This window comes from Chiloscyllium plagiosum, chromosome 7 (genome assembly GCF_004010195.1).
Source record: "Chiloscyllium plagiosum isolate BGI_BamShark_2017 chromosome 7, ASM401019v2, whole genome shotgun sequence".
Lineage (NCBI taxonomy): Eukaryota > Metazoa > Chordata > Chondrichthyes > Orectolobiformes > Hemiscylliidae > Chiloscyllium > Chiloscyllium plagiosum.
Window position 1 is genome coordinate 12,447,639 of NC_057716.1, and position 24,271 is coordinate 12,471,909.

At 39.7% G+C, this 24,271-nt stretch overlaps 1 protein-coding gene across 3 annotated transcripts in view; it reads right to left on the minus strand.

Annotated features, from left to right (window-relative positions):
- Positions 1-22,654, minus strand: part of LOC122551330 (calcium-responsive transcription factor-like) — a 63,158-nt gene extending 40,504 nt beyond the window's left edge. For all 3 annotated transcript variants that reach the window (XM_043693057.1, XM_043693055.1, XM_043693056.1), the window contains exons 1-7: positions 22,251-22,654; positions 15,834-15,919; positions 14,531-14,655; positions 13,821-14,051; positions 6,510-6,630; positions 4,702-4,828; positions 2,916-3,000 (exon numbers count right to left, since the gene is read on the minus strand). In XM_043693057.1, coding sequence (XP_043548992.1) covers positions 2,916-3,000; positions 4,702-4,828; positions 6,510-6,630; positions 13,821-14,051; positions 14,531-14,641 — 675 coding nt within the window. In that variant the 5' untranslated portion in view covers positions 14,642-14,655; positions 15,834-15,919; positions 22,251-22,654. The remainder of the gene's footprint in view (positions 1-2,915; positions 3,001-4,701; positions 4,829-6,509; positions 6,631-13,820; positions 14,052-14,530; positions 14,656-15,833; positions 15,920-22,250) is intronic.
- Between the last annotated feature and the right edge of the window lie 1,617 nt (positions 22,655-24,271).

Genomic DNA, 24,271 nt, shown 5'->3' on the forward strand with positions numbered 1-24,271 from the left:
TTGGATTGTGGGAGGAAACCGGAGCACCCGGAGGAAACCCACGCAGACACGAGGAGAATGTGCAAACTCCACACAGAGAATCGCCCGAGGCGAGAATTGAACCCGGGTCTCTGGCGCTGTGAGGCAGCAGTGCTAACCACTTGTTGGACATTGGGACCGGTTCTGGGGAAGGTGGGACTATTACAAAATGGATGGTCTACATCTGAACCAGGCCAGAACCAATGTCCATGGGGGAGTTTTTTGCTACTGCTTTTGGGGTGGTTTTAAACTAATGTGCCAGGGGACTGGGAACCAGAAGAGAAAACAAGTAGGCAGCAAGGTGGAGACTGTAAGAAGATAACATTAATAAAGGGAAGAGTAGGCAGAAAGTGGATAAGCGCAAAAGAACTGGTGGCCTGAAATGCATCTACTTTAATGCAAGGAGGATAGTGTGTAAGGCAGATGAACTTAGGGCTTGAATTGGTGCCCGGGAGTATGACGTTATAGCAATCACAGAGACTTGGTTGAAGGAAGGGCATGATGATTGGCAACTAAACATTCCAGGATATAGAAGCTTCAGACAGGACAGGGAGGGAAGTAAAAGGGGGGATGGAGTTGCATTGCTGGTCAGGGATGATATCACGGCTGTGCTAAATGAGGACATTATGGAGGTCGTGGATAGTGAGGCATTATGGGTGGAGCTGAGAAATAAGAAGGGTGCAGTTACATTGTTGGGACTGTATTATAGGCCTCCCAACAGTGAGCGTGAGGTAGAAGAACAAATAGCAAACAGACTATGGAAAGATGTAGAGGCAATAGAGTAGTGGTGATGGGAGATTTTAATTTTTTCCCAACATTGACTGGGATACACTTAGCGTCAAAGGTCTGGGTGGGATAGAATTTGTAAGAAGCATCCAGGAGAGTTTTCCAGAGCAGTATATCAATAGTCCGACGAGGGAAGGGGCCATATTGGACCTGGTGTTGGGGAACGAGCCAGGACAGGTGGTAGAAGTTGCAGTAGGGGATTTCTTTGGGAACTGTGACCAGAATTCTATAAGTTTTAGAATACTCGTAGGTAAAGATGAATGTGGTACTAAGGGAAGAGTACTAAACTGGGCCAAAGCCAATTATATCAAAATTAGGCAGGAGTTCAGAAATGTGGATTGGACACAGTTATTTGAAGGGAAGTCCACATTTGATATGTGGGAGGTTTTCAAAGATAGGTTAAAGATAGTGCAGGATAAGCATGTCCCATTGAAGGCAAAAGATAGGAAGGGCAAGATTCGTGTACCGTGGATGACAGGAAAAAATTGTACGCCCAGCAAAGAGGAAAAGGGAAGCGTACATAAGGTCTAGGCAGCTAAGAACAGAAGTCCCTGGAAGAAATGTTGGAAGAGTAGGACAAATCTTAAACGAGGAATCAAGCGGGCTAAAAGGGGTCATGAAATAGCTTTAGCAAGCAGAATTAAGGAGAATCCCAAAGCATTTTATTCTTATATAAGAAACAAGCGAGTAACTAGAGAAAGGATTGGTCCAATAAAGGATAATGAAGGAAGGCTGTGTGTTGAACCTGAGAGAATGGGTGAGATCCTGAATGATTACTTTGCATCAGGGTTCACTGAGGAGAGGAGCATAATGAATTTTGAGATTAGAGATAGAAGTTTGATTAGTCTGGATCACGTTGGCATAAGTAGGGAAGATGGGTTAAGTAGGCTAGAGATTATTAAGGTGGACAAATCCCTAGGACCGGATGGGGTCTATCCCAGGTTGCTGAGGGAGGAGAGAGAGGAAACAGCTGGGGCCCTGGCAGAAATGTTTATGGCATCCTTAAATACAGGTGAGGTGCTGGAGGACTGGAATGTTGCTCATGTTGTCCCCCTGTACAAAAAGGGTAGTAGGGATATTCCAGGTAACTACAGACCAGTGAACCTGACGTCGGTGATGGGAAAGTTGCTGGAGAGGGTCCTGAGGGATAGGATCTATTTATATTTAGAAAAGAATGGGCTTATCAGTGATAGGCAATATGGTTTTGTGCGGGGGAGATCGTATTCTTGTGCCTGCCATGAAATACTCCATTTGCCTGGCTTGAGTGACAGTAGTTTAACCCCTATGCTCTTGCAGGGATTGTTTGGAAAGATAAGCAACAAAGCAAAAAACTACAGACTACTGCAATCATGTTGACAACCCAGCGAGCATCAATTTTATAAGATACTATGTTTCTGGTTTGAACTGAAATGTCTAATTGTGGTGAAACCACTGTACAGCACATATTTAATTATTCACTGCTAGTTGTCAAGCACCTATGTATAATAGCAGAAAGTGTCTGATTGCTTTTGAATGAGGGATAGGGAAAATGATGACATTGCCTCATTGCTGCTCATCTCACAACAGGGGTTCTGAACTGCACTTTAGGCCAAATACAGATAGTGCAGGGTATTCAAATCCATCAACAAAAACTCATTTCAAATTTTGAAGGAAGAACAGCAGAGAGTACTCTTCTCCCTTGGGATAGAAAGTGTAGGAACGTTAAACGATTCTTGTCAATCTTTATTAAAAACACAAAATTCTAGAAAGAAAAGATAATGATATGTCTCTCCTAAAACACTAGCTTTTCTCAGAATTTTTCCACTTTTTAAATTTATTTTTTGAGCATAAATTTGAATTCTATGTACTTCACAGACTCATGCTCTTACATTAATATTGCAGTTTGCTTTACTTGTGGTTCAGAGCAGTTAACAAAAATCTGTGCTCTCCTGAGTAGTACATATATTTTTAAATGCAATTTCAGGTTTGATCTTGTAATGAAATGTAGATTTGATCCTCTCAAGAGTATATATTGACCATAACAAAAAGTACTTGAAAGTAAATATTACTGAAATAAAAATCAATTTATAGCAATATCCATTAATGATACAAATATAGAAGTGCTAATCAACCTCACAGCTTCGGAGTCGTCGAGCCCAGGCAGGGGTGTTGTGTGGCAGTGGTTGTAGTGGGACAGGAAAATGATCTTCAACCATTCTGAAACACAAAAAAAAAGGATTACATTTCAAGCACTTAGCTACATGAATGCTTTGAGTAGCACTATAGTCTTTGGAGTACTTCCTCAAATGTTCCTCTGTGGAAGCAGAGCCCTTGAATATTGTTGATCATTTGTTGGGAAGAAAGGAGTGAAGATAGGGAGGGGTAGTTGAGTTTACCAACAGATTAGCTGTGATCAAATTAAATGGAAGAGTAGGCTCAACGAATCAATGAAATGCTCTTAAACCTTTTGTGTATATATAACCTTTAAGAAAGGTATACATTTATTGAATCTTTACACCTGATTTAGAGCTGTTGTAACCTTTCTTTTGGTTGTAAAAAATAAAGAATCTTTATTCACCACTTAATACTTCCATTGCTCAAGTTTCACAAAAATGTAATTATACCTGCATGAACTAGAACCTTAACTACCCTCTCTAAGCCAATCAATTCAAGGGCATTTCGAGATGGAAAACAAATGCATGCGAATGACAGCAACATCCCATGGAAGAATAAAGGAAGACACTGTTGTTACATGGCAGGTGATGGCCATTTGGCTCATCATGTCTGTACCATTTCCCCAAAAGAGCATTATAACTTAGTTTTCCTGCCTTTGCTCTCTGTAACAATGAACATTGTCAATATTCAAATCATCAATACATGTGCCTCCACCACAATTCTCGGCAGGAGGTCATTCAGCTTATTAGCACATCCAGCATTATATTTTTAACTTCTGAGATAATGCTTCAGAGTAAAATTGCTGAAGTTTTCTTTTAAAATAGTAAAATTAGAATCAATTTCGCCTGGATTAACCATCTATGGTTTCAATTAGAGTAGTTAATAGTCTAAGATTATGATAAACTCTCAAGGTTATTTCATCAGTCTGAAAGAAAATAAGGATTTGGCCTTAGCTTCCTTTTTAAAGTTTTCTTTGACTTTCTGGTATTGAGACAATTAACATCAAGTCCAAATATCTTTTTTCTGACTATTGATTTTTAAAACTTAGTCACGTCTGATGTTAAATTGATTGGCCAAAAAAAAAAAGGTATTTCCTCACAGCTTTTCTTGAATAAGGACGTCACATTTATGACTTTCCAATTCTCTGCCACTGTCCCCATCTAGGAAGAATTGGAAGATTATGACAAGACCTTCTACTGTCTCCATTCTCACTTCTTTAATGACCTCAGACAAAAACAATTTGAAGCAGGCAACTTTTTCCAGTCTCAATGCAGACATCTTTGCCCATCATTTTCATTCCATCCATTTTTCCCACCACTTCATATCTACCACTTCTCTGTCACTATCCTCTTTGCACTTGCTAAGTATGTGTAACACGCCCTGAACATCAGCACAATGCATCACTTTTATGTCCTCAACAGACAGCACCCCAGCGTTCAGGCTTTTTACAGGATTTCCTTTTATGATGTTCCTTTCTTGTATTCCATTTGACTGCGTTATTTTTCTCATCCTTTTAGAACTTGCTGAATTTGACTTGATTCTTATTTGAAAAGTCCATCTAACAATCATCAAAAAGCCTCTTTCTGCGCCATTAAGCTCTCCAACACACTCATTATTCAAGGGGCTTTTGTTTTTCTGCGTTTCCTTTTGTTGAACCATATCTAACCTCTAACGAAAACATCATGGTCTTAAGGGCTATCCAACTTTGTTAACTTTTCCAGTCAAATTTTGATTCATACATACCTGAGTGAGGTCTTTTTGGGCAAAGTTAACGAAGAGGTGGGGTGCAAAACATAGCCACTGTTGTCTGCTATTGCCGCTACAGTCACTGTCTGAAGTTCATCACTTATCGGTTTATCATCAGCTGCATCTGGCAAAAAATTTTAACTTTTCAAAAATTAATTCAAACAGCACATCCTTAGTGCATCTACCTTTAAAATGTTATGAACAAGTGCAGAAAGTAATCAAGATGACTAATGGAATTCTGGCCTTGATATTCGAGAGGGCAGAAATATAAGGATACAGAGGTTCTGCTGCAGCTGTATTGAACCCTGTTTAGACTTGGGAGTACTGAGTAGACCTGGGCGCCACACCTTACGTCAGATATTTTGGCCTTGGAAGGAGTACAATGTATGTTTACAAGAATAATACTTGGATTTCACGGGTTAAAGTTATGAGAAGAGATTATACAAATTCGGCCTCTTGAATTTAGAAAGTTAAAGGATGACCTGATTGAAGTCTTCAAGATATTAACAGGAAAAAAAGAGGCTAGACAAAGATAAATTATGTCCTTTGGGTTGGACACTCTAGAACTAGGAGGCATTGTCTAGATCATTCAGAAGCGATGTTAGCAAGCACTTCTACACACTACGGGTGGTAGAGGTTGGGAACTCTCTTCCACAAATGGCAGATGATGCTAGATCTGTTGTTAGTTTTAAATCTGAGTTAGATAGATTTTTTGAAGGTATTAGGGATATGGGCCAAAGGGAGATATATGGAGATGGCTACAGATCACTCATGACCTTATTAAAACGGATGAATAGGATGAGAACTGAATTGCCTATACCTATTTCTATATTCAAATACATCAAAACACAGTGGAATACCCATCCTTAAAATGGAGGGATTGTTTTTAAAAATGTAACCACTTAGCACTGCTGCCTCACAGCATCAGGGACTGGTCTTCAATTCCAGCTTTGGGCAACTGTCTATGTAGAGCTTGCACATTCTCCCTGTGTCTGCATGGGTTTCCTCTCGGTGCTCCGGTTTCCTCCCACAGTCCAAATGCGTGCAGGTTAGGTGGATTAGCAACGATGAAGACCCTATGCGGGATATTCTTCGGAGGGTCTGTGCAGGCTCGAAGGGCCTTTTTCTCCACTGTAGGGATTCTATCAATTCAATTCCCCTACTTCATACTGCTAAAACAAGTTACATTGGCATCACAAAAATCGGGTGTGCTATTTCAGCACTTGGTTGATGTGACATTATAGTTATTTCCATTTTTATTAAAATATCAAACAGTACTGAGGAAAATGAAAGTACGATTAATAACCCTTCTTATCCTTTTAAATTTGGCCTTTAGTCCCCATTTAGCACTGCTTCATTCCAAAAGCTGTGATATGCTTTTTTCTCAACTATAATAACAGTGCTCTCCTTCTTTACTTCAAAGATGACTTGTCATCAAAGAACTTTTGCTTGATAGTTATTCACCAACACGAGAACTTTTGGACCAAACATTAGTTGAAGCAATCTAAATTCATGCTGCACTTTTTTTCCTCCTGCTTTATTGTGACAATAATGATATCATTTACATTAAAATTAAAAATAATTTCACTGTGTGAACCTGCAGCTGCTTATGAAATTAGTTGGGTTGCACATTAATTCCATTCTTTTTCCAATTCTTTTCACCATATGGTACAATTTGGTGGACAATTATCTACCCAAAGGATGGAGAATTGAGTGCCTAGGTTCCAGTGGTCCATTGTTTTTACGTACATAACTGGCACAGTGATAATGTGATGATGGAGAGTATATGTAGCAAACTTTCTTACCATGTGAATCTGTAACATCCAGAATCTGTCCCTGTGGTATCAGCACCTGCGTAACGCCAGGTGGGTTGGAAGGAATCACATGCAGCACCTGGCCATTCTCTGACTGACTGGTAACAATCATCTGGAAGTAATCATTAACATGGGACAGATCACATGAGATTAGCATGTTGGCGAGATGTCATGACAACGAAAAAGCAGACGATGAGTCAATTTATACTATTTCTTGATCATCTTTAAAAAATAGCAAGAGAAGAACTACATTATTACCCGAGTCACATGTAAACTGGTGTAAACTTAGAGAAGTGAATGTGTAGCTGAATGACCAGTGTGGGAGAAGTGGGTTCCGGTTAGTAGAGCATTGATACCAATGCTGGAGAAAGTTGGCTAGGCACTATTTGGACAGCCTCAACCATGTTGGGATTGGTTTTCTCACAACCCAGCATAACTAGGGAAATAGAGAGCCCATAAACTAAACAAGGGATCAAGCTGAGACAAGGGATAGAGTCAAGGCAAGAAAACAAAATACTAGCATCAGGTCAGAGAATGGCAGAAAAGCAGAGAGGAAAAAAAACTTATAGCAGCAATCAAGACAATAAGCTATTAAGATAAAAACTCTATCTAAATATGCAGCATTAATAAAATAAATGATTTGATAGCACACACTGAAGTAACTAAATATGGTCTGATAACCATTAAGGAGACATGGCTGCAGGATGACAATGAGTAGCTCTGAATATTGAGTGGTGCATGATATTCGAGAATATTAGAAAGCTCAGTAATAGCAGAGGAGTAGCAATCCTAATCAAAAACTGTATTGGTGCAATAGTTACAAATGAGATAAGGATGTAGAATTTTGATAAAATTTAGAATTGGGAGTGGAAAGTAGTCACTAATGGGAGTGCTAGACAGGCCTCCAAACAGGAACCATAATATAGGTAAGTGTATACAAGAAATATTGGGTGCAAGAGATAAAAGGATGGCAATAATCACAGGTGATTTCAATCTACAAATAAATTGGCCTTGATGAGAAGTTCACGGAATTCTTTTGAGATAGTTTCTTAAAGCAGTATGTTCTGAGACTAATCACAAAGCAGGCCATACTAGACTTGGTATTGTGTTATGTGACCAGATTAATGACCTCAGAGTAATGACACCGTTATAAGCACCAATCACAACATGTTTGAATTTTACATCCAATGTAACATGAGAAGATTGGGTTCAGGACTAGTATTTTAAACTTAAATAAGGGCAACTATGTAGGCATGAACGTTGAGCAAACTGAAGTGAACTAGGATATCAGATGAGGAGATACATTAGCAGGAATTCTGTGGCCAATATTTAAAGGGATCTTTCATAGTAAGTACTTTCCTACTATAAAGAAAAATTCCAAGGGGAGGACCCACCATACACAGTTAACCACAGAGGGAAAGCAGCTAATGTAAGGTAAAACAATACAACTGTACCAAGTTAAGTATCAAATCTAATGACTAGCCAGAATACAAAAAATGGCAGACTGATTAAGAGGTTAGAGCATGAAAGCAAGCTAGCCAAAAATGCATACAAAGATAGCAAAAGTTTCGAAAAAGAAAAACAGGAGCAAATGTTAGTCCTTCAGAGAAGGAGAAGTCAACTGTAGATTTTTAAGAAAAGCAGATATATTGATTAAATATTTTGTGCATCTTCATACAAAGGACACAAAAACATTCCAATAATAGAAGTTTGTCAGGCATTTAAAGGAAGAGGGGAACTTGGTGAAATTATAATTCTTCAAAAAATACTGAGCAAACTGATTGGTTGACAAGTCTCTGGGCTTGATGAATTTCATTTTTTTTAATAAGAGACGGCTCGTCAGGTAGATGCTGCATTGGTTGTTTATCTTTCAAAATTTCCTAGATTCTACAAAGGTTCTGCCAGACCAAAAAGTCGGCAAATACAGTTTTTTCATTCAAGAAGGCAGAGAGGCAGAATACAGGAGACCTTATGCCAATTATGGCATGACATCTGACATGAGCTTGGTGATGGGCGGGGGGGGGGGATTAGAATAATTGACACTGCAACGAGTAGTTAGAGAAGCTCATGATAATCAGGAGTCAGCAACCCTTTTGTGAAAGAGAAATTGGGTCTAACTAATTTGCTGAAACTTGTTAAAGGAGTAAATGCAACGTATACTTGTCCTGCCTATTCAAGTACCGTACTTGAATTTCCAGAAGGCATTTGACAAGGTGTTACAAAAATTGTGTAAAATAGGAGCCGAAGGTAGAGGACAAGACACACTGATTTGATCTAGTCAGAGAGATTTTCTGCACGGAAACAGACCCTTTGGTCCAAATTGCCCACGCCGACCAGATATCCCAACCTAATCTAGTCCCATTTGCCACCACCCGGCCCATATCCTTCCAAACCTTTCCTATTCATACACCCATCCAAACGCATTTTAAATGCTGTAATTGTACCAGCCTCCACTACTTCCTCTGGCAGCTCATTCCATACACACACCACCCTCTGCGTGGAAAAAGTTGCCCCTTAGGTCTCTTTAATATCTTTCTCCTCTCACCCTAAACCTATGCCCTCTAGCTCTGGACTCCACTACTCCAGGGAAAAGACCTTGTCTATTTATCCTATCCATGCCACTCATGATTTTATAAACCTCTATAAGGTCAGCCCTCAGCCTTGGAGGCTCCAGGGAAAATAGCCCCAGCCTATTCAGCCTCTCCCTATAGCTCAAATCTTCCAAACCTGGCAACATTCTTGTAAACCTTTGCTGAACCCTTTCACAACATCCTTCTGATAGGAAGGAGACCAGAATTGCACGCAATATTCCAAAAGTGGCCTAACCAATGTCCTGTACAGCCACAACATGACCTCCCAACTCCCGTATTCAATGCTATGACCAATAAAGGAAAGCATACCAAATGCCTTCTTCACTATCCTATCTACCTGTGACTCCACTTTCAAGGAGCTATGAACCTGTACTCCAAGGTCTCTTTGTTTAGTAAAGCTCCGGACCTTACCATTAAGTGTATGAGTCCAGATAAGATTTGCCTTCCCAAAATGCAGCACCTCACATTTATCTAAATTAAACTCCATCTACCACTCCTCAGCCCATTGGTCCATCTGGTCAAATCCTGCTGTAATCTGAGGTAACCCTCTTCGCTGTCCACTACACCTCCAATTTTGGTGTCATCTGCAAACTTAGTAACTACACCTATGCTCACATCCAAATCATTTATATAAATGACAAAAAGTAGTGGACCCAGCACCGATCCTTGTGGCACTCCATTGGTCACAGGCCTCCACTCTGAAAAACAACCCTCCACCATCACCCGCTGCCTCCTACCTCCAAGTCAGTTCTGTATCCAAATGGCTAGATTTTAAAAAGGTGGATTCCATGTAGGTGAATCAAAACTTACGGATACTCTTATGAAAATTAGGGGTTCCCTTTTAAGAGAGATAAGAAATATTTTTTCATCGAAAAAGATTGTATGAATTTGGAACTCTGCCTCAGAAGTGAGGTAGGACAGGGTCACTGAATATTCCCAAGGCTGGGGCAGACATATTCTTGATTGAGAAGGAAATCAAATTTATTGATGGAGAGAGGAGCGCGGAATTCAAAACACAAACAGATCAGCTACGATCTTATTGAATGGTGAAGCAGATTAAAGGGCCGAATGGCCTATTTCTGCTCATAATCCATATGGGAGAAATTGGCAGAAACCAGAATGGTGATAATTTACTGTTCATTAGGAACAGCAGAGCAGAACTTAAAGGCGACCATTTAAAATGATTTGGAGATGCCGGTGTTGGACTAGGGTGTGCAAAATTAAAAATTACACAACACCAGATTATAGTCCAACAGGTTTATTTAGAAGCACTAGCTTTCGGAGCGCTGCTCCTTCATCAGGTGGTTGCCTGATGAAGGAGCAGCACTCCGAAAGCTAGTGCTTCCAAAAAAACCTGTTGGACTATAACCTGGTGTTGTGCGATTTTTAACCATTTAAAATGATTACAAATAAGTCGTAAGTTTTAAAACGATGAATTACATTCAGTTCAGTAGCCAGAAATACATTGGAGAGGCCTGCACAACTTTTTAAGTAAACCAATGCGCCTGATTTATTAAAAGATCTTTGCTATCCTTTAATTATTTGTCCAAAGGCTGTAAGCAATTAAGAATATTATTCTTAGTGGGCGGCACGGTGGCACAGTGGTTAGCACTGCTGCCTCGCAGCGCCAGAGACCCGGGTTCAATTCCCGACTCAGGCGACTGACTGTGTGGAGTTTGCACGTTCTCCCCGTGTCTGCGTGGGTTTCCTCCGGGTGCTCCGGTTTCCTCCCACAGTCCAAAGATGTGCAGGTTAGGTGAATTGGCCATACTAAATTGCCCGTAGTGTTAGGTAAGGGGTAAATGTAGGGGTGTGGGTGGGTTTCGCTTCGGCGGGTCGGTGTGGACTTGTTGGGCCGAAGGGCCTGTTTCCACACTGTAATCTAATCTAATCTAATCTTTCATCCAGTTTAAGTGGTCAATAACGTGCAAATATGTAAAAATGACCTAAATTGACAGAAACACAAGTTTAAGCAAAAATAAAGAGCTGGGCCTTAAAAAAAAAACGAGGAGAGTTAAGGGAAAAAAATGGGGTGACCCACAGCCCAGGACCTTTTGGAAGTCAAATGACAGTAATATGATCTGGCATAAATTTTCACAGAAAAAGGATCAGTACTATTTTACATGCATAACTCTTTTTAAAAAAAAACACAGGTCTTATGCATGACCACCATTAGGTGGCATCCTCCTCCTTTCTATCTGACCTTACCAGGAAAGAAAGGCAAATTATAAATTTTGCTGGCACATCCTATACATAATTCCAACCACACTCAATTTTTGCCCATTCTGGGTCTCTAGGTATATTTTACCAAGATGAATCCCAAGATCTCATTGGAAGTAATTAATTCATCTCTAAGCAAAAAACATTTAAGTCAATTACTCTGACATAAAAGCAAAATACTGCTGGAAGTCTTAAGAATAGAAACAGCTAGAAATACTCAGCCGTCTGGCAGCATTTGTAGAAAGAGTTGTTGACAATATATCAAATTTCAAAAAGTTTTAGGTTAATTGGTTCTAGTACAGAGACTATAAAACTTGACCATGGAAGAATAAAAGGGAAGATCGGAGATTGGGTTAAAGGCAGGAAAGCACAAAAGGATGATTGGACAAGGTAAACAAAAGATAGATCTAGAAGAATTCAAAATGGAAAAACAACTATTAACAATAGTTGTAAACCAAAAAAAAGACAAAGGTTTTGATAGAAAATTGTGAGTTCAAGAGTTTGGACATTGTGAAGCGTGTAACTGAAATACGAGGGGTTGCTCCTTAAGCTTACATAAAGGTTCATTGGGACAGTGGCCACGGACAGATGTGTCAGTGTGGAGCAGAAAATTAAAACAACAGAGGGTATATGTAAACCAAAAAGGTAAAGGTCACCATAGTCTTACCAGACCATAGATCAGGTTAAACCACCACTAGTCACTTCTCTCTTACCAGTCAGAGGGAAATGACGAGTGATGGTTTAACCCGAGGGTCACTGTACCTCAGTCAAATGGAGAGGTTGAGAACCACAGTCCTTCATGATAACCCTCAGCCACTGCAGGAATTGAATCAATGCTACTGGCACCACTCTACTTCACAAACCAGCCATCCAACTAACTGCGATAACCAACCCCACCCAATGATAGATGACATGCTTGCAGACTAAAGGCGTTCTCCAAAAGTAGTCATTCAATCTATGTTCGGTTATGCCAATACAAAAGAGACAGCATGAGCAGAAAAAAAATACATACTGTTTTGAAAGCAGTTCAGGCAAATCCCTTTATCCACCAAATGTTTGGGACTCTAGATTGTATGGGAAGAGGTAAATTGGCAGATTTGCACCTTCTGCATGAGATTATGACTAAAACTAACTTGATGAAGGCATGTCTGCACAAGCCATAATGCAAGACAGTATAAATTAAATGGCTACAAATGTGTCAGCCAAAACTGAAGCTTTAAAAGAATTTTAAAAACTTGTGAAAATCCTTTTTAAAAAATACACCTCAATAATTCTAGAAAGGAGAACTTAAAGTCCTAAAACCAAAATGAAAACGAGACAATTAAAGTATGTTTGGTAAATCAACAGGAAGGTGATGGTCTACAGGTATCATTGCTGGACTACTAATCTAGAAACTTAGCTGATGTTCTGGGGACCCAGGTTTAAATCCTGCCACCACATGTGGTGGAATCTGAATTCAATAAATATCTGGAATTAATGATGACCATGAAACTGTTGCAGACTATCAGTGAAAAACCCATCTGGTTCACAAATGTCCTTTAGGGACGGAAACGACCATCCTACATGTGATTCCAGAGGAACAACAATGTGGTTGACACATAACTGCCCTTTGGGCGATTAGGGATGGAAAATAAATGCTGGGCCTGGCCAGTCATGCCATGCAACTCCTGAAGTAATTTTAAAAAACACACCAAACACTGATTAAAATCAGTAAGGTTTACCTCACATTGGTGGAATATAGTAGAAAGGAAGGTGATCACCTGACTTTGCAATGCATCAGTTTTGTTAAAGAAATTATGCCTTTAAGTTCTCCTCAAGGTTTAAATCTCTTAATTGTGAAGACTGATTAAATTAAACAAGTATTTTTAAACAGTGGCTCGAAAATTTACAAGTGTGCAAATCTACAATTTACATATGACTGCAAATTCAATTATTGTTTCTTGCATATTATGCAAGAAACTGTATCTTGCATATTATGATTTAAGACAAATTCCTGTTGTCAGCTAAATTATTTAGGCATTTACTTCCCAGAGCATTAGTATGTACAAGTCTGAACAGTCACATTCACTACAACCCTCTTATTCAAATCCATGAACAAACTTTTGGACAGAAAGTTGTGAGATGGTTTGACTTGGGAAGCCAGATTGTTTTACTTCCTCCATCTAATGATGAGGATAAATCTCTAACTGAGGAGAACGCAAGTCAAAGAATCAACTCAGAGGATTAACCTTCCTCCACCAGCTCTGTAAGGATTACTGGATCCTTCTGAAAACTTAAGAGTTTACTGTACTGAATTGTTAGTTCTTCAATTTGCTACCAGTTAAATTTCTTTGAAGATTTTAAACTGAGAATAATGATGTCACATTCTGTGCTTAGATCATCACCGTAGCAGCCACAACATTGTTTGACTCCAGCAATAAACAGGATTATTGCACAAGGTAAGGAGAAACATACACAATTTCTATAATTTGTATATACTGCTGTTACTAACCATACGTGCATTTGTATCCCCCAGTGATTGAAGTTCATACTGGATCGGCTGTCCATTCTGATCCATCAGCTGGAAAGGCGCAGAAGACAGAGTCGGTGCTTGCTGAGACACCTGTACTGTCGGATTCTGGGTAGTAGTAGAATCATCGGTAATGTGAACTGTGATAGGAATGACAGTGATTGGATCATTCCTTCCAAACGCAGATTCTCCATCATCTATCCAGGCTAATTGCTTTGAAGGTTAAGAAAATACAAAAGCAGAGTTTAACTGGCTTAGTATTTAAGCAACAGCAACAGCAAGCAACAACATCAGAATGATAATCTCGAAGTCTGAATAAAAACTTGTAATCTGGCTGGATAGTTAACTGAGGATACAGTACCTACATGATGAGACCTCAATCTCAGCTGCATCATGGGGAGGTAGCTATTAAGTGGAGATCTGAGGAACTTCCCAGGGGGTTTGACAGAAAATATAAGGACCAACCATGCACACAAATATCAAAGTAATCATTTGTACAACAATATTGAAATATACCATCATGTTTGTATTACTGAAACTGAGTATTTCAACATGTATTCAAATTTTGCAAAGAAAGGTCTGCCCCCAAAATATTAAAGTCTGTTCCCTCCGCATAGGTTGATTCGCCTCTGCTTATTTCCATCAGCATCTACTTTGGCCAAACCTTTTTCTTGTCTAGTTCATAACCATACCTGGAAAACTTGATGTTCTGCTTCAGAATCCTCAGTTATATCAGCATTTGGTCCCAATAATGTAGTATTTCTCTCAATGCCAATCTCATCCTCACTGACATCTTCTGCCATCTCAGAAGTAACCACTGAAATAAAAAGATAAAATGACACTAAATGGCTGAATAAATAAATCAACATGATCATAGCTAAGTGGAAATATTTGAATGTACACTGGAATGCATTCAGAAGTCAGAGGAAGATAATCTCAAAACACAAAAAAAAATTTAAATATGCTGTTAAAGGTAATAAAAATTGAAAGCATTTTTAGCTTTTTAGATACTGATAAGATAAAGAACTTGAAATATTAGGGAAGTTAACTTCAGTTTACAATTCACTCCGGAACAAAGCACAGATTAGGAATTGTCTAGCTTGACTTTCTGGCACACAGAAAGCCAGCAAAATCTCAATATACACAACAGTTGATAAGCCTTCCCTTGATTGAACAGAGCTCCCTCTTGAAAGCCAGTGAATTAAAGATGCAAGGTAAAAAGTTGGATGAAGTTTGGTTTGGAATTAGCTGCAAGGTCCCCTCACTGGAATTGATTTTTGACATCCATTAAGGTTCACATATAAATGGTTATGTGGACAAGAAATGGAGGCCATTGTTTCTTTTAAAATTATATGATAATAATCAAATTGGAAAAATTCTTATTTAGAGCTTTTTTCTGGGTCTTTTCTATTCAATTCATATGTCAGAGATTGTTTCAAGTCTGCTCTGTCATCTGCATTCAAAATTATTTAGTCCAAATGGTTCAATGTATTAGTTTAAACAGCGTTGCCACAGACCAGAACAATTACAGTAAGAATACAAGATTTTTAAAAATCTAAACTGGATCACTGAATATTGAACACAGAAAGCTAGAGAAACTCAGCAGGCCAGGCAGCATCTGCAGAGAGAAAGACAGTCTGGTGTGACTTCTTCAGACTGAAAAGGTGTAGGGAAACATATCATTATTATAGGCTTTTGCCGGAGGAGCTGGCCTAGTGCAAATGATTAAGGGTTGTTAATGCTGAAGAAATGTAAAATCAGTATAAATGATGGTGAGAGAGAGAGAGAATTGGTCTTCTGAGTGCTAAGTAAACCGTAATAAGAACAGACAAGTTTGCAGGACACTTCCCAACAGATTGAATTGAAGATACACAAAGCTTGAAGGGAATGAATGTGATTGACTGAAAATCATTTGTTCATGTCTTTGTGTCATCAAGAACACCTGAAAGAGTTTCATGCTTCCTGGACTTTTTCATTTTCTTATTATTCACTTACGCTAAAATCCATTCACTATCCGTTAGCTGATCCACTTAATTGTCCAAATCCCTCGCAATCTCTTGAATCTTCTCTGTACTGGTTACCTGACATTACAAAAAAAATTATATTGTAAAAAGAAATATCATCTCTCTCAATAACTTATGATTAAAATGCAGGCATTTGTCAGATTTTGCTCTCTATTTGTCTAATATTCAATTCAGTTACCTCATTCACTCAGTGAAGGACTCAAAAACTTGGAAGTTTGCAAGATAATGCTCCCTATGAAGACTTGCTGTTCAGTGACATTCATTGATTGCACATTTGGACCAAATATCTTTGTGTCATTACTAAACAATTTTTAAAATTTATTTTCCTGATATGTGGGCATCAATGGCAAGGGCAACATTTGCTGCCCTTAAAGTAGCTTGCCTGGCCATTTCAAAGGACTGGTAAGAGTCATCCATTGGCCAGACCAGATGGTAGTTTTATGATCACCATTACTCATAAATTAGTTTTGTATTCAAGATTTATTAATAGAATACAACTTCTATCTGCTGCCATAGTGAAATTTGAACTCCTGTTCCCAGAGCATTAGCCTAGATCTCTGGATTATTCATGCAATGGAGTAAATCATTTTCCAGGGAGACAATTTTATACCACTTGGGTTTAACTTTGCTAATGGCAAAAACAACAATTGCTGTACCAAACTGGTTCAAAAAGGTCTGAGAAATGTTATTGGATTAATGAACTTTAGATGGTGTAAAGCTAAACCTCTGGCAAGTTTGGAGATTGCATACAAGGTCAATATATAGAGCTTTCTTCCAAGAAGCACATTGCAGATCACACTTGTATTAGAAAGTACAGTGCAACAAGCCAGACCAATTATTTATACTACCCTATGTTTATATGCTCTCTTTCAAATATAACTGACAAAGTGTAACTCAAAACTAGAGCACGATACAAATTTATTTACTGTACATTGGACAGAATTTGGAGGAAACTAACAAGAAGCATTTCTGATAAGTTCGCTTACAATTTTAAACTCATACTCATTCTGATTTCTATTACAATTGCAGTTTGGAATATCAACAGCACAAAAAAAAGGTTAAGAAAATGTAGACATCCACTTCAAACTCACAGACAGAGCCTAAACAATACAAAACAACTAGGCCCTTCCACCAGTGGACTACTAAGTAGAAAATACCAATACAACTGTACTACATTCTCTTCCTATAAATAATTTTCCACCTTCCATCACAGCATTCCCTTCCTAATAATCTGCTCATTAATGGATGAAGCCACTTCATCCATGGCATCCAAATGCCAACTAATTAATGTATGACCAACGTGTCAACTCCCCCAAAGCAGCCCAAGTTTTAACATTAAGACAAATCCATTCAGTTATTTACTAAACAAAAATTACACACACTATTTGGAATAAATACAACACAATGAAATCTCACTGAACAGTTTTTTTTAAATGTATTCATGATTTGTGTCTTTGTCAAGTAACGATTCTAAATGCAATATTATACACTATTTTCTGCTTACATTAAATAGCCACAAGATGTTTTACTCTGGCTGAAATTGAATTTTTTTGTGTTTTAGAAAAAATTCTGTTATCTTTCCTCAGTTTATTTTCATAACAGCACCTCTAACTTGAGAATGTGGGTCCTGGATGCAAAGCATGACCTTTTGAATTGTTTACATCAGTAAAAGGGGTATAATGCTTTTCACAACCAGATGTCTGAAAGCAGTTTACCACCAGCAAAGTACCATGATAGTGTAGTCCTTGATGCAATGCTTTTTCTGGGTGGTAGTGGGGGTGGAGGTGGAGGAAAGGAGATGGTTTTCAAAAAGTTCAAACTTCCTTTCTGAAGAATATCCCAGAAAGTTCACGAGTGCTTTCTGGATGAAAACAGGGTCAACCTTAACTGTGATATTTTAGTTGTATAGCTTTAATGCCCAGATTTATTCATGAAGAATTGCCATATGGAAAGATTACTAGGAAACAGCTGGCATCTCTGGTAAAAGCCAATAACCTGAAATATTAACTTTATTTCTCTCTCAATTGATGCTCACAAACCTGATTGCTTACTGTTTTATTCCAAATGAAATGATCATTAGCATGAATGACAATATTCAAAAGGACAGAAGTAGCCAACAGGAGCAAACACGGGGTTGGTTGAAAAAATTATTATACAGTATTAAGCTGCCATACTGTTCTCAATTATATCACATTGCCAATAACGGACTGAAGAACATTATAATAAAAAGAACTGCCAATTTTTCATTAAAGTTACTGAGGGAAGTTATTCTTAAAAATTCCTCAACTCTAATGCTCAACTTGTCACATACAGTTTTAATTCAGTTCCTCTAAAAGCATACAATTCAAGTATAGCATCATTAGCCTGTCCAGTACGTACTCTTTTAATACAAGTCTTTCATGTTGGATCTCAGCAGAACTTGCTCTGGTTAAGCTGAGGAAATTATTTTGCAACCAGAAGCAAAAATTACAACAGGAGTTTTAGTAATTCATCTTCTTCATTTTTTGGTCGTTGTGTCCCATTATGGAGACAAAAAAACTGCAGCAGGCTGGAAGAACACAGCAAGCCAGGCAGCGTCAGGTGGAGAAGTCAACATTTTGGGTATGACCATTCTTCAGGAGTGGGGGTGGGTGTAAGGGGAGCTGCAGACAAAGAGGGGTGTGGGGACAGGGTGGTGAAATGGAGATAGGTAAAGACAGGTAGAGGGTGCGACGTGGTTGGTCAATAGGAGGAATGAATCTGGGTCGTGGCTGGGAGGAGTGGAAGGGATGGGGAGGGGCTAGGAAGGGAGTCAGGGGAGGGAGGTTATTTAAAATTGGAGAACTCAACATTGAGTTCTCTGGGCTGTATGCTGCCCAAGCAGAAGATGAGGTGTTGTTCCTCTAGTTTGGGATTTGATTTCGTTGCGGCAATAGAGAAGGCCAAAGATGGTCATGTCAGAAAGGGAGTGGGAAGGGGAATTAAAATGGACGGTAGCTGTGCCCGGCTGAGACGCTTGGCGAAACTTTCCCTTAGTTTACTTTAGGTCTCCCCAATGTAGAGAAGACCACATCGGGAGCACCAGATACTGTAAACTAGAAGAGGCAGGTTGTGCAGTCCTGGAAGGACTGTTAGGGAACCCAGACGGAGGTGAGGGATGTGGTGTGCCAGCTGGCTTTGCATCTTTTCAGGTTGCAGGGGTAGGTACCTGGGGGTTTGGTGGAGAGAGTAGCACAAACCAAGGATTGGCGAAGGGAACGGTCCTTGCGCCTGGCGCTTTGGGGCGGGGGTTAGTGGGGACACATTGTAGCCAACATGATCCTAGGTAATACCAAATAACACACTGACACTAGTCACTGAAAAGTGGGTAAGAACAATCAATCTTTTTCTTTATACACTGTCTCATTATCTACACTAACAAATGCATAAGGATAGCATGGTGCCTCTGAACTCACTCCCTAGGAATCTTAGGAAACAAAGATAGACACGATACATTTTTAACCAGCGTTTCAAGATTTACATTCTACCAACTATGCATTTTTTTGTGTCAAAGGAATAATTGTCCATCAAAGTTTTGCTTTAGAGAGTCATGATAAACTACCATACCCTCAAGCAAAACCTTATCAAGAACAATGACGGGAGGCACAAATATTTTATGTTCAAATATGTGCCATGAGTTACACAAAACACATTCTTTTGGATTTTCAGCTATAAAGGACACCTTTGCATTAATTGGAACTTCTGATAGTATAACATAAATACAACTAAAGAGGTATATTCCCATTCGCAGCAATTCCTTCAAGCAAAAAACTACTCGTAATTTGAAAGTTCTAAAATGACTTAAATAAATATTATAGCACCATACACAAGAATTTTTTCAGAATGATTACCAAGGATTTGGTAAAGCAAAGATTTCCAAGTGAGCATCATGGTAACTAGTTTACTGTTACAAAGTTTCATGTTGTAAAATAAGTTAACACACAGTTGGAAGTGAATGTCCAAGGTTAATAACTATTTCTTAATGTCACATTAGCCCCTACCCTTATGGCTTTACATCTTCTCCTAGACAACATACTGCATCTCTACTCATATTAGTTCAGTTCCCCGGTAGCACCCAAGTAACTTGCATCAACCAGTTCTCATATTGTTAACAATACTCCCAGTTCCAAATAAAAATGTATATCACAAAAAAAAGTCAAGAACCATGTTCACGATAGCTTATTCTTAATTTGTTTTTTTAAATAAACCTTTATTACAGTTTAATAGTTTATAAACAAGAACATTTAATCAAGGTGACAACATTTCATACATTTCCATTCCAAAATGTTTCAGGGACACTCCACTGGCATTTAAAAAACTTTGGTATAAACAACTGGGTTATTTGGTGGGACAAATGCTAAATGGAATAGCTACAAAAACTGCCAAGCTTACTCAAGATCAGGTCACAATTTCACCGAGAGGTCCAAAACTCAGCCACATCCTTTTGGAACACCCTCTTACCCACATGGGAGTTGAAGATGTGAGAAATATGAATTAACTATCAAGCTATATATACCCAAAAGAGGCTGCTGGCTCCTCTTTGGAATAAAATTAACAGTGAAAAGGTTGTAGGGACATAACATCCAGAAACAAAAGTTTGATACAGTAATTTGGGCTTTTTATCACCTTTTTTTAAAAATTTATCTTGATTTCAGTGTTTCTTTCCATACCAGAATTTCAAGTACATCAGAATTTCACAAAGCCATTTCCAGAGCAAAGACATTTGATCCCAAGTAGACAGGCATAACTTGATCTCACTTAAGTTTATTTTTGACTGCCACTTTAACAGCCCAACACCAAAAATCCTAGAGAAATTCTCAGCCGGCTGTGCCACTGAGTGGTTAGGATACATGCACAAATACATGACCTGATACAGACGTATGATTCTTCAAATGGCGAGTCTCTAAGTTCAGCCACGACGTTGTGGTTAGTGAAAACTAGGCATTTCTACAAAGGGCAAATCAAGAGAGTTGCCCTGTTTAATTACATCTCACCAAAGAGTAAATCAAGAAAGCCTCCCTGGATTAGTTAAATCTCGTTCCTGAGTTATAATTTGAATGCGCTACCTTGAAGAAATATAATTTGGAATCTAAGATTAATAATAGTAATTTAGCACATTACAACTGGATGCAGTTTATAGCAACATACAACTTGCACTTACTGTGGCTTTATCACAAAACCTAAAATGACCCGAGTCAACAACTAAACATTTCAGCTTGAAAGCACTTGTGCAATGTCACTTACTTACAGCACCATTAAATTTTATGGGAAAAAACTAAACGATTTGCACATGTATAAACAAACAGCTGCACAAATGCATAATCACACAACTATACCAGCCATACAATTAGCAATGCATTCAATATTTTTGGTAAATAATATATTTGTCAGAAAAAAAAACTGCCTACGATATAGTTTGGCCGATTTTTACAAACCTCTCCTCCTCATACCTAATCATTTGAGAGGTTTCTCTTCTGTTAATCGCTGTCATATTAAATTCTTTCATCTAAGTTATTTGGCTAAATGATTGAAACATTTTAATAAAATATCATTACTGGAAGACTTCCAGTAGGTTTTAAGAACAGGCAACGCAACTGGTTGTGTGTGGAAATAATTCCAATTTTAATGTTTTTAATCATGGGAGTTAAACTTTTAACCAATGTTTCGAGATTTGTATTTTGCCAACTCTGCGTGTGTTTGTGTCAAAGGGATATTTGCGTGTCAAAGTTTTGCTTCAGAGGGACTGAAATAAGTCATCCGGTAAATTTTTTAGGAATTACAACTTCAGCAACCCTATTCGGACATTCATAAAGATGAAACGTGGCCTAAGCCTTTCAGAAGGATCAACCGAACTGCACCATCCCGCAGTGAGAATCCACACCACCTGCTGGAGAAAGGGAGGTGGCAACATCTTGTTTTGCACGGTCACTGATTTAAATATTAATTTATTGTCATCGATACTCTTAAAATGTCCCTTTCTTTTACCATGCAACGGTGATAATTGTGCGCACTGGGGAAAAAGGGGTGGGTTGGTAGAGGCCCAGCCGTACAGCCCCCACCCCCAGCTCCTAATGACAGTGCGCGGGAAACTCTCGCCATTTTGTTGCGCTGCAACTTTCACTTAAAAAGCGCCTGGTGGGGGCTGCGCTCGCCTTCCCATCCTGTCTCTCTCTCTCTCTCTCTTCCCCCCGCCCCCCTTTCCAACTCCTGCCCACCCCCAAAATCATTCCTCCCCGGGCGCGGCCAGCGATGGCGGCGGCAGCAGCTCCCAGAAGCTGAGAGGCAGCGAGTGCGCGGGACCGAGGCCACAGCCAGCCGGACGGACAGACAGACAGACAGCGGCGAAAACACCGGAACGAGACTACTCAACCTCGTCTTCACTCCAACACATCCGCCATAGAGGGGGAGGGGGGGAAGGGGAGGCCGGACCGTCGTCACCGCGCATGTTCAGATCCTCGGATTGCGGAGGAGAGGCGGGCGGGGGGGGGGGGGTGTGGGGAGAAAAAGCTGCCGGCTCTGCGCAGGTGCGTGCTTCAAGTGTGTGCGGTGACGAGGGGGGAGAAGTACCAGAGGGCACTGCGCGTGCGCAGCTCCGACGGATACCGCCAGCGCTCGTGTGGAGGAGGGGGTGAAAAGGCTGCCGGCTCTGCGCAAGTGCGTGCGAGAAGACGGGGAGAGTGCGCGTGTGTGAGAGAGGGAGAAAAGCGCCTGACGGAACTGCGCGTGCGCAGCTCTGCTGGCTACCCCAGCATTGATGTGGGGGTGGTAGTGTTGGACTGGGGTGTACATTTCACATAACACCAGGTTTATTTAGAAGCACTAGTTTCTGAAGTGCTGCTCTTTCATCAGGTGGTTGTGGAGTATAAAAGCATAAGACATAATTTATAGCAAAAGATAACAGTGTCGTGCAACTGAAATGATATATTGAACAAACCTGGATTGTAAAGTTTTTCACCCTTTAGAATGGGTTGCAGGTTTCGGTTCATTAAAATGTAAATCCCAGAACTTCTTTTAAGTCACCTCCTCGAGATAACTTAAGGTTTTATAAAAAAAGGTGACAGCTCAGCTCAGACAATGAATTTGTTTCCATACTGTACATCTCAATGACTCCATAAAGGTGTGAGGTCAGAGCGTGTTTGTATCCCAATCTTGAGTCATACTGGTTCTATTTCCACGGTCCTCAGCCTTTGGTGGGGAAATCAAATCTATTTCAGCAAAGTATTCAAGCTCACAATTCCTGCAGAAAGTCAGAGCGATGTTGGCAATGATTCCAGTTGTGTAGGCATGCTGCGTGGATTCTTTCTTGGTGGTTACAGCTGGGCATCGGCGAGAGGGATGACAGAGCGAGGAGTCCTGGCTGTGGTAGACCTGGAACGGGGACCTTGCAGAAGTCCTGAAGCCGTGTTTGGGACCCTGGCCGATGAAGCTGAACCCTATTTAACTGCTTTCTTTTTATTCTCTTGTACCTCTAAATGGCACCAGATTGTAGCAACAGAACACTTTTTGCTGTATCTCCCTAAACCTATGTGACAATAAATCATCTATTAATTCATTATTTTAGCACTCACTTTTGCTATGGGCACCTTTACTGTCAATTTGCTCCTCATCCCCCTTTTTCAAAAGCTTAAAACTAACACTATTCCAGTCCTATTCAGTCCTGAAGAAGGATCTTATTGGACTCATTTCCTCTCGCTCTGGATGCTGTCAGGTCTGCTATGTTTCACCAGCACATTGTGCTTGTATTTTAAATTTCCAGCACTGGCAATACTTTGATTTTATTATACAAGGTCTTGAGTGTTGTGAAGAGAGGCAGTTCTTATTGCTCAAAAAATACATTTAGTGAAGCTTTAAAATACACACGCGGCACGGTGGCACAGTGGTTAGCACTGCTGCCTCACAGCACCAGACACCCGGGTTCATTGCCTGCCTCAGGCGACTGTCTGTGCGGAGTTTGCACATTCTCCCCGTGTCTGCGTGGGTTTCCTCTAGGTGCTCCGGTTTCTTCCCACAGTCCAAAAATGTGCAGGTCAGGTGAATTGGCCGTCTGGGTGGGTTGCGCTTCGGCGGGTCGGTGTGGACTTGTTGGGCCGAAGGGCCTGTTTCTACACTGTAAGTAATCTAATTTCTAAATGTAAAATTAAAATCTAGTAGCCAATTTGATACCATCAGTCATCTCATACTCTGAACGACCAAACTATGAACAGCTAGTGACTGCTGAACACCCAAGGGCTAGACTGATATTGACACATCCGCTTTTCTCTTCCACATCAGTGTTGTTCAAGGGGAAGAGGACTGAGGTAATTGGATGATGCAGGTGTACTATTACTGTGCAGAAATAATATGAAAACATTAATAATGTTTTCAGGTCATTAGTAAGTGGTGCTCCAATTT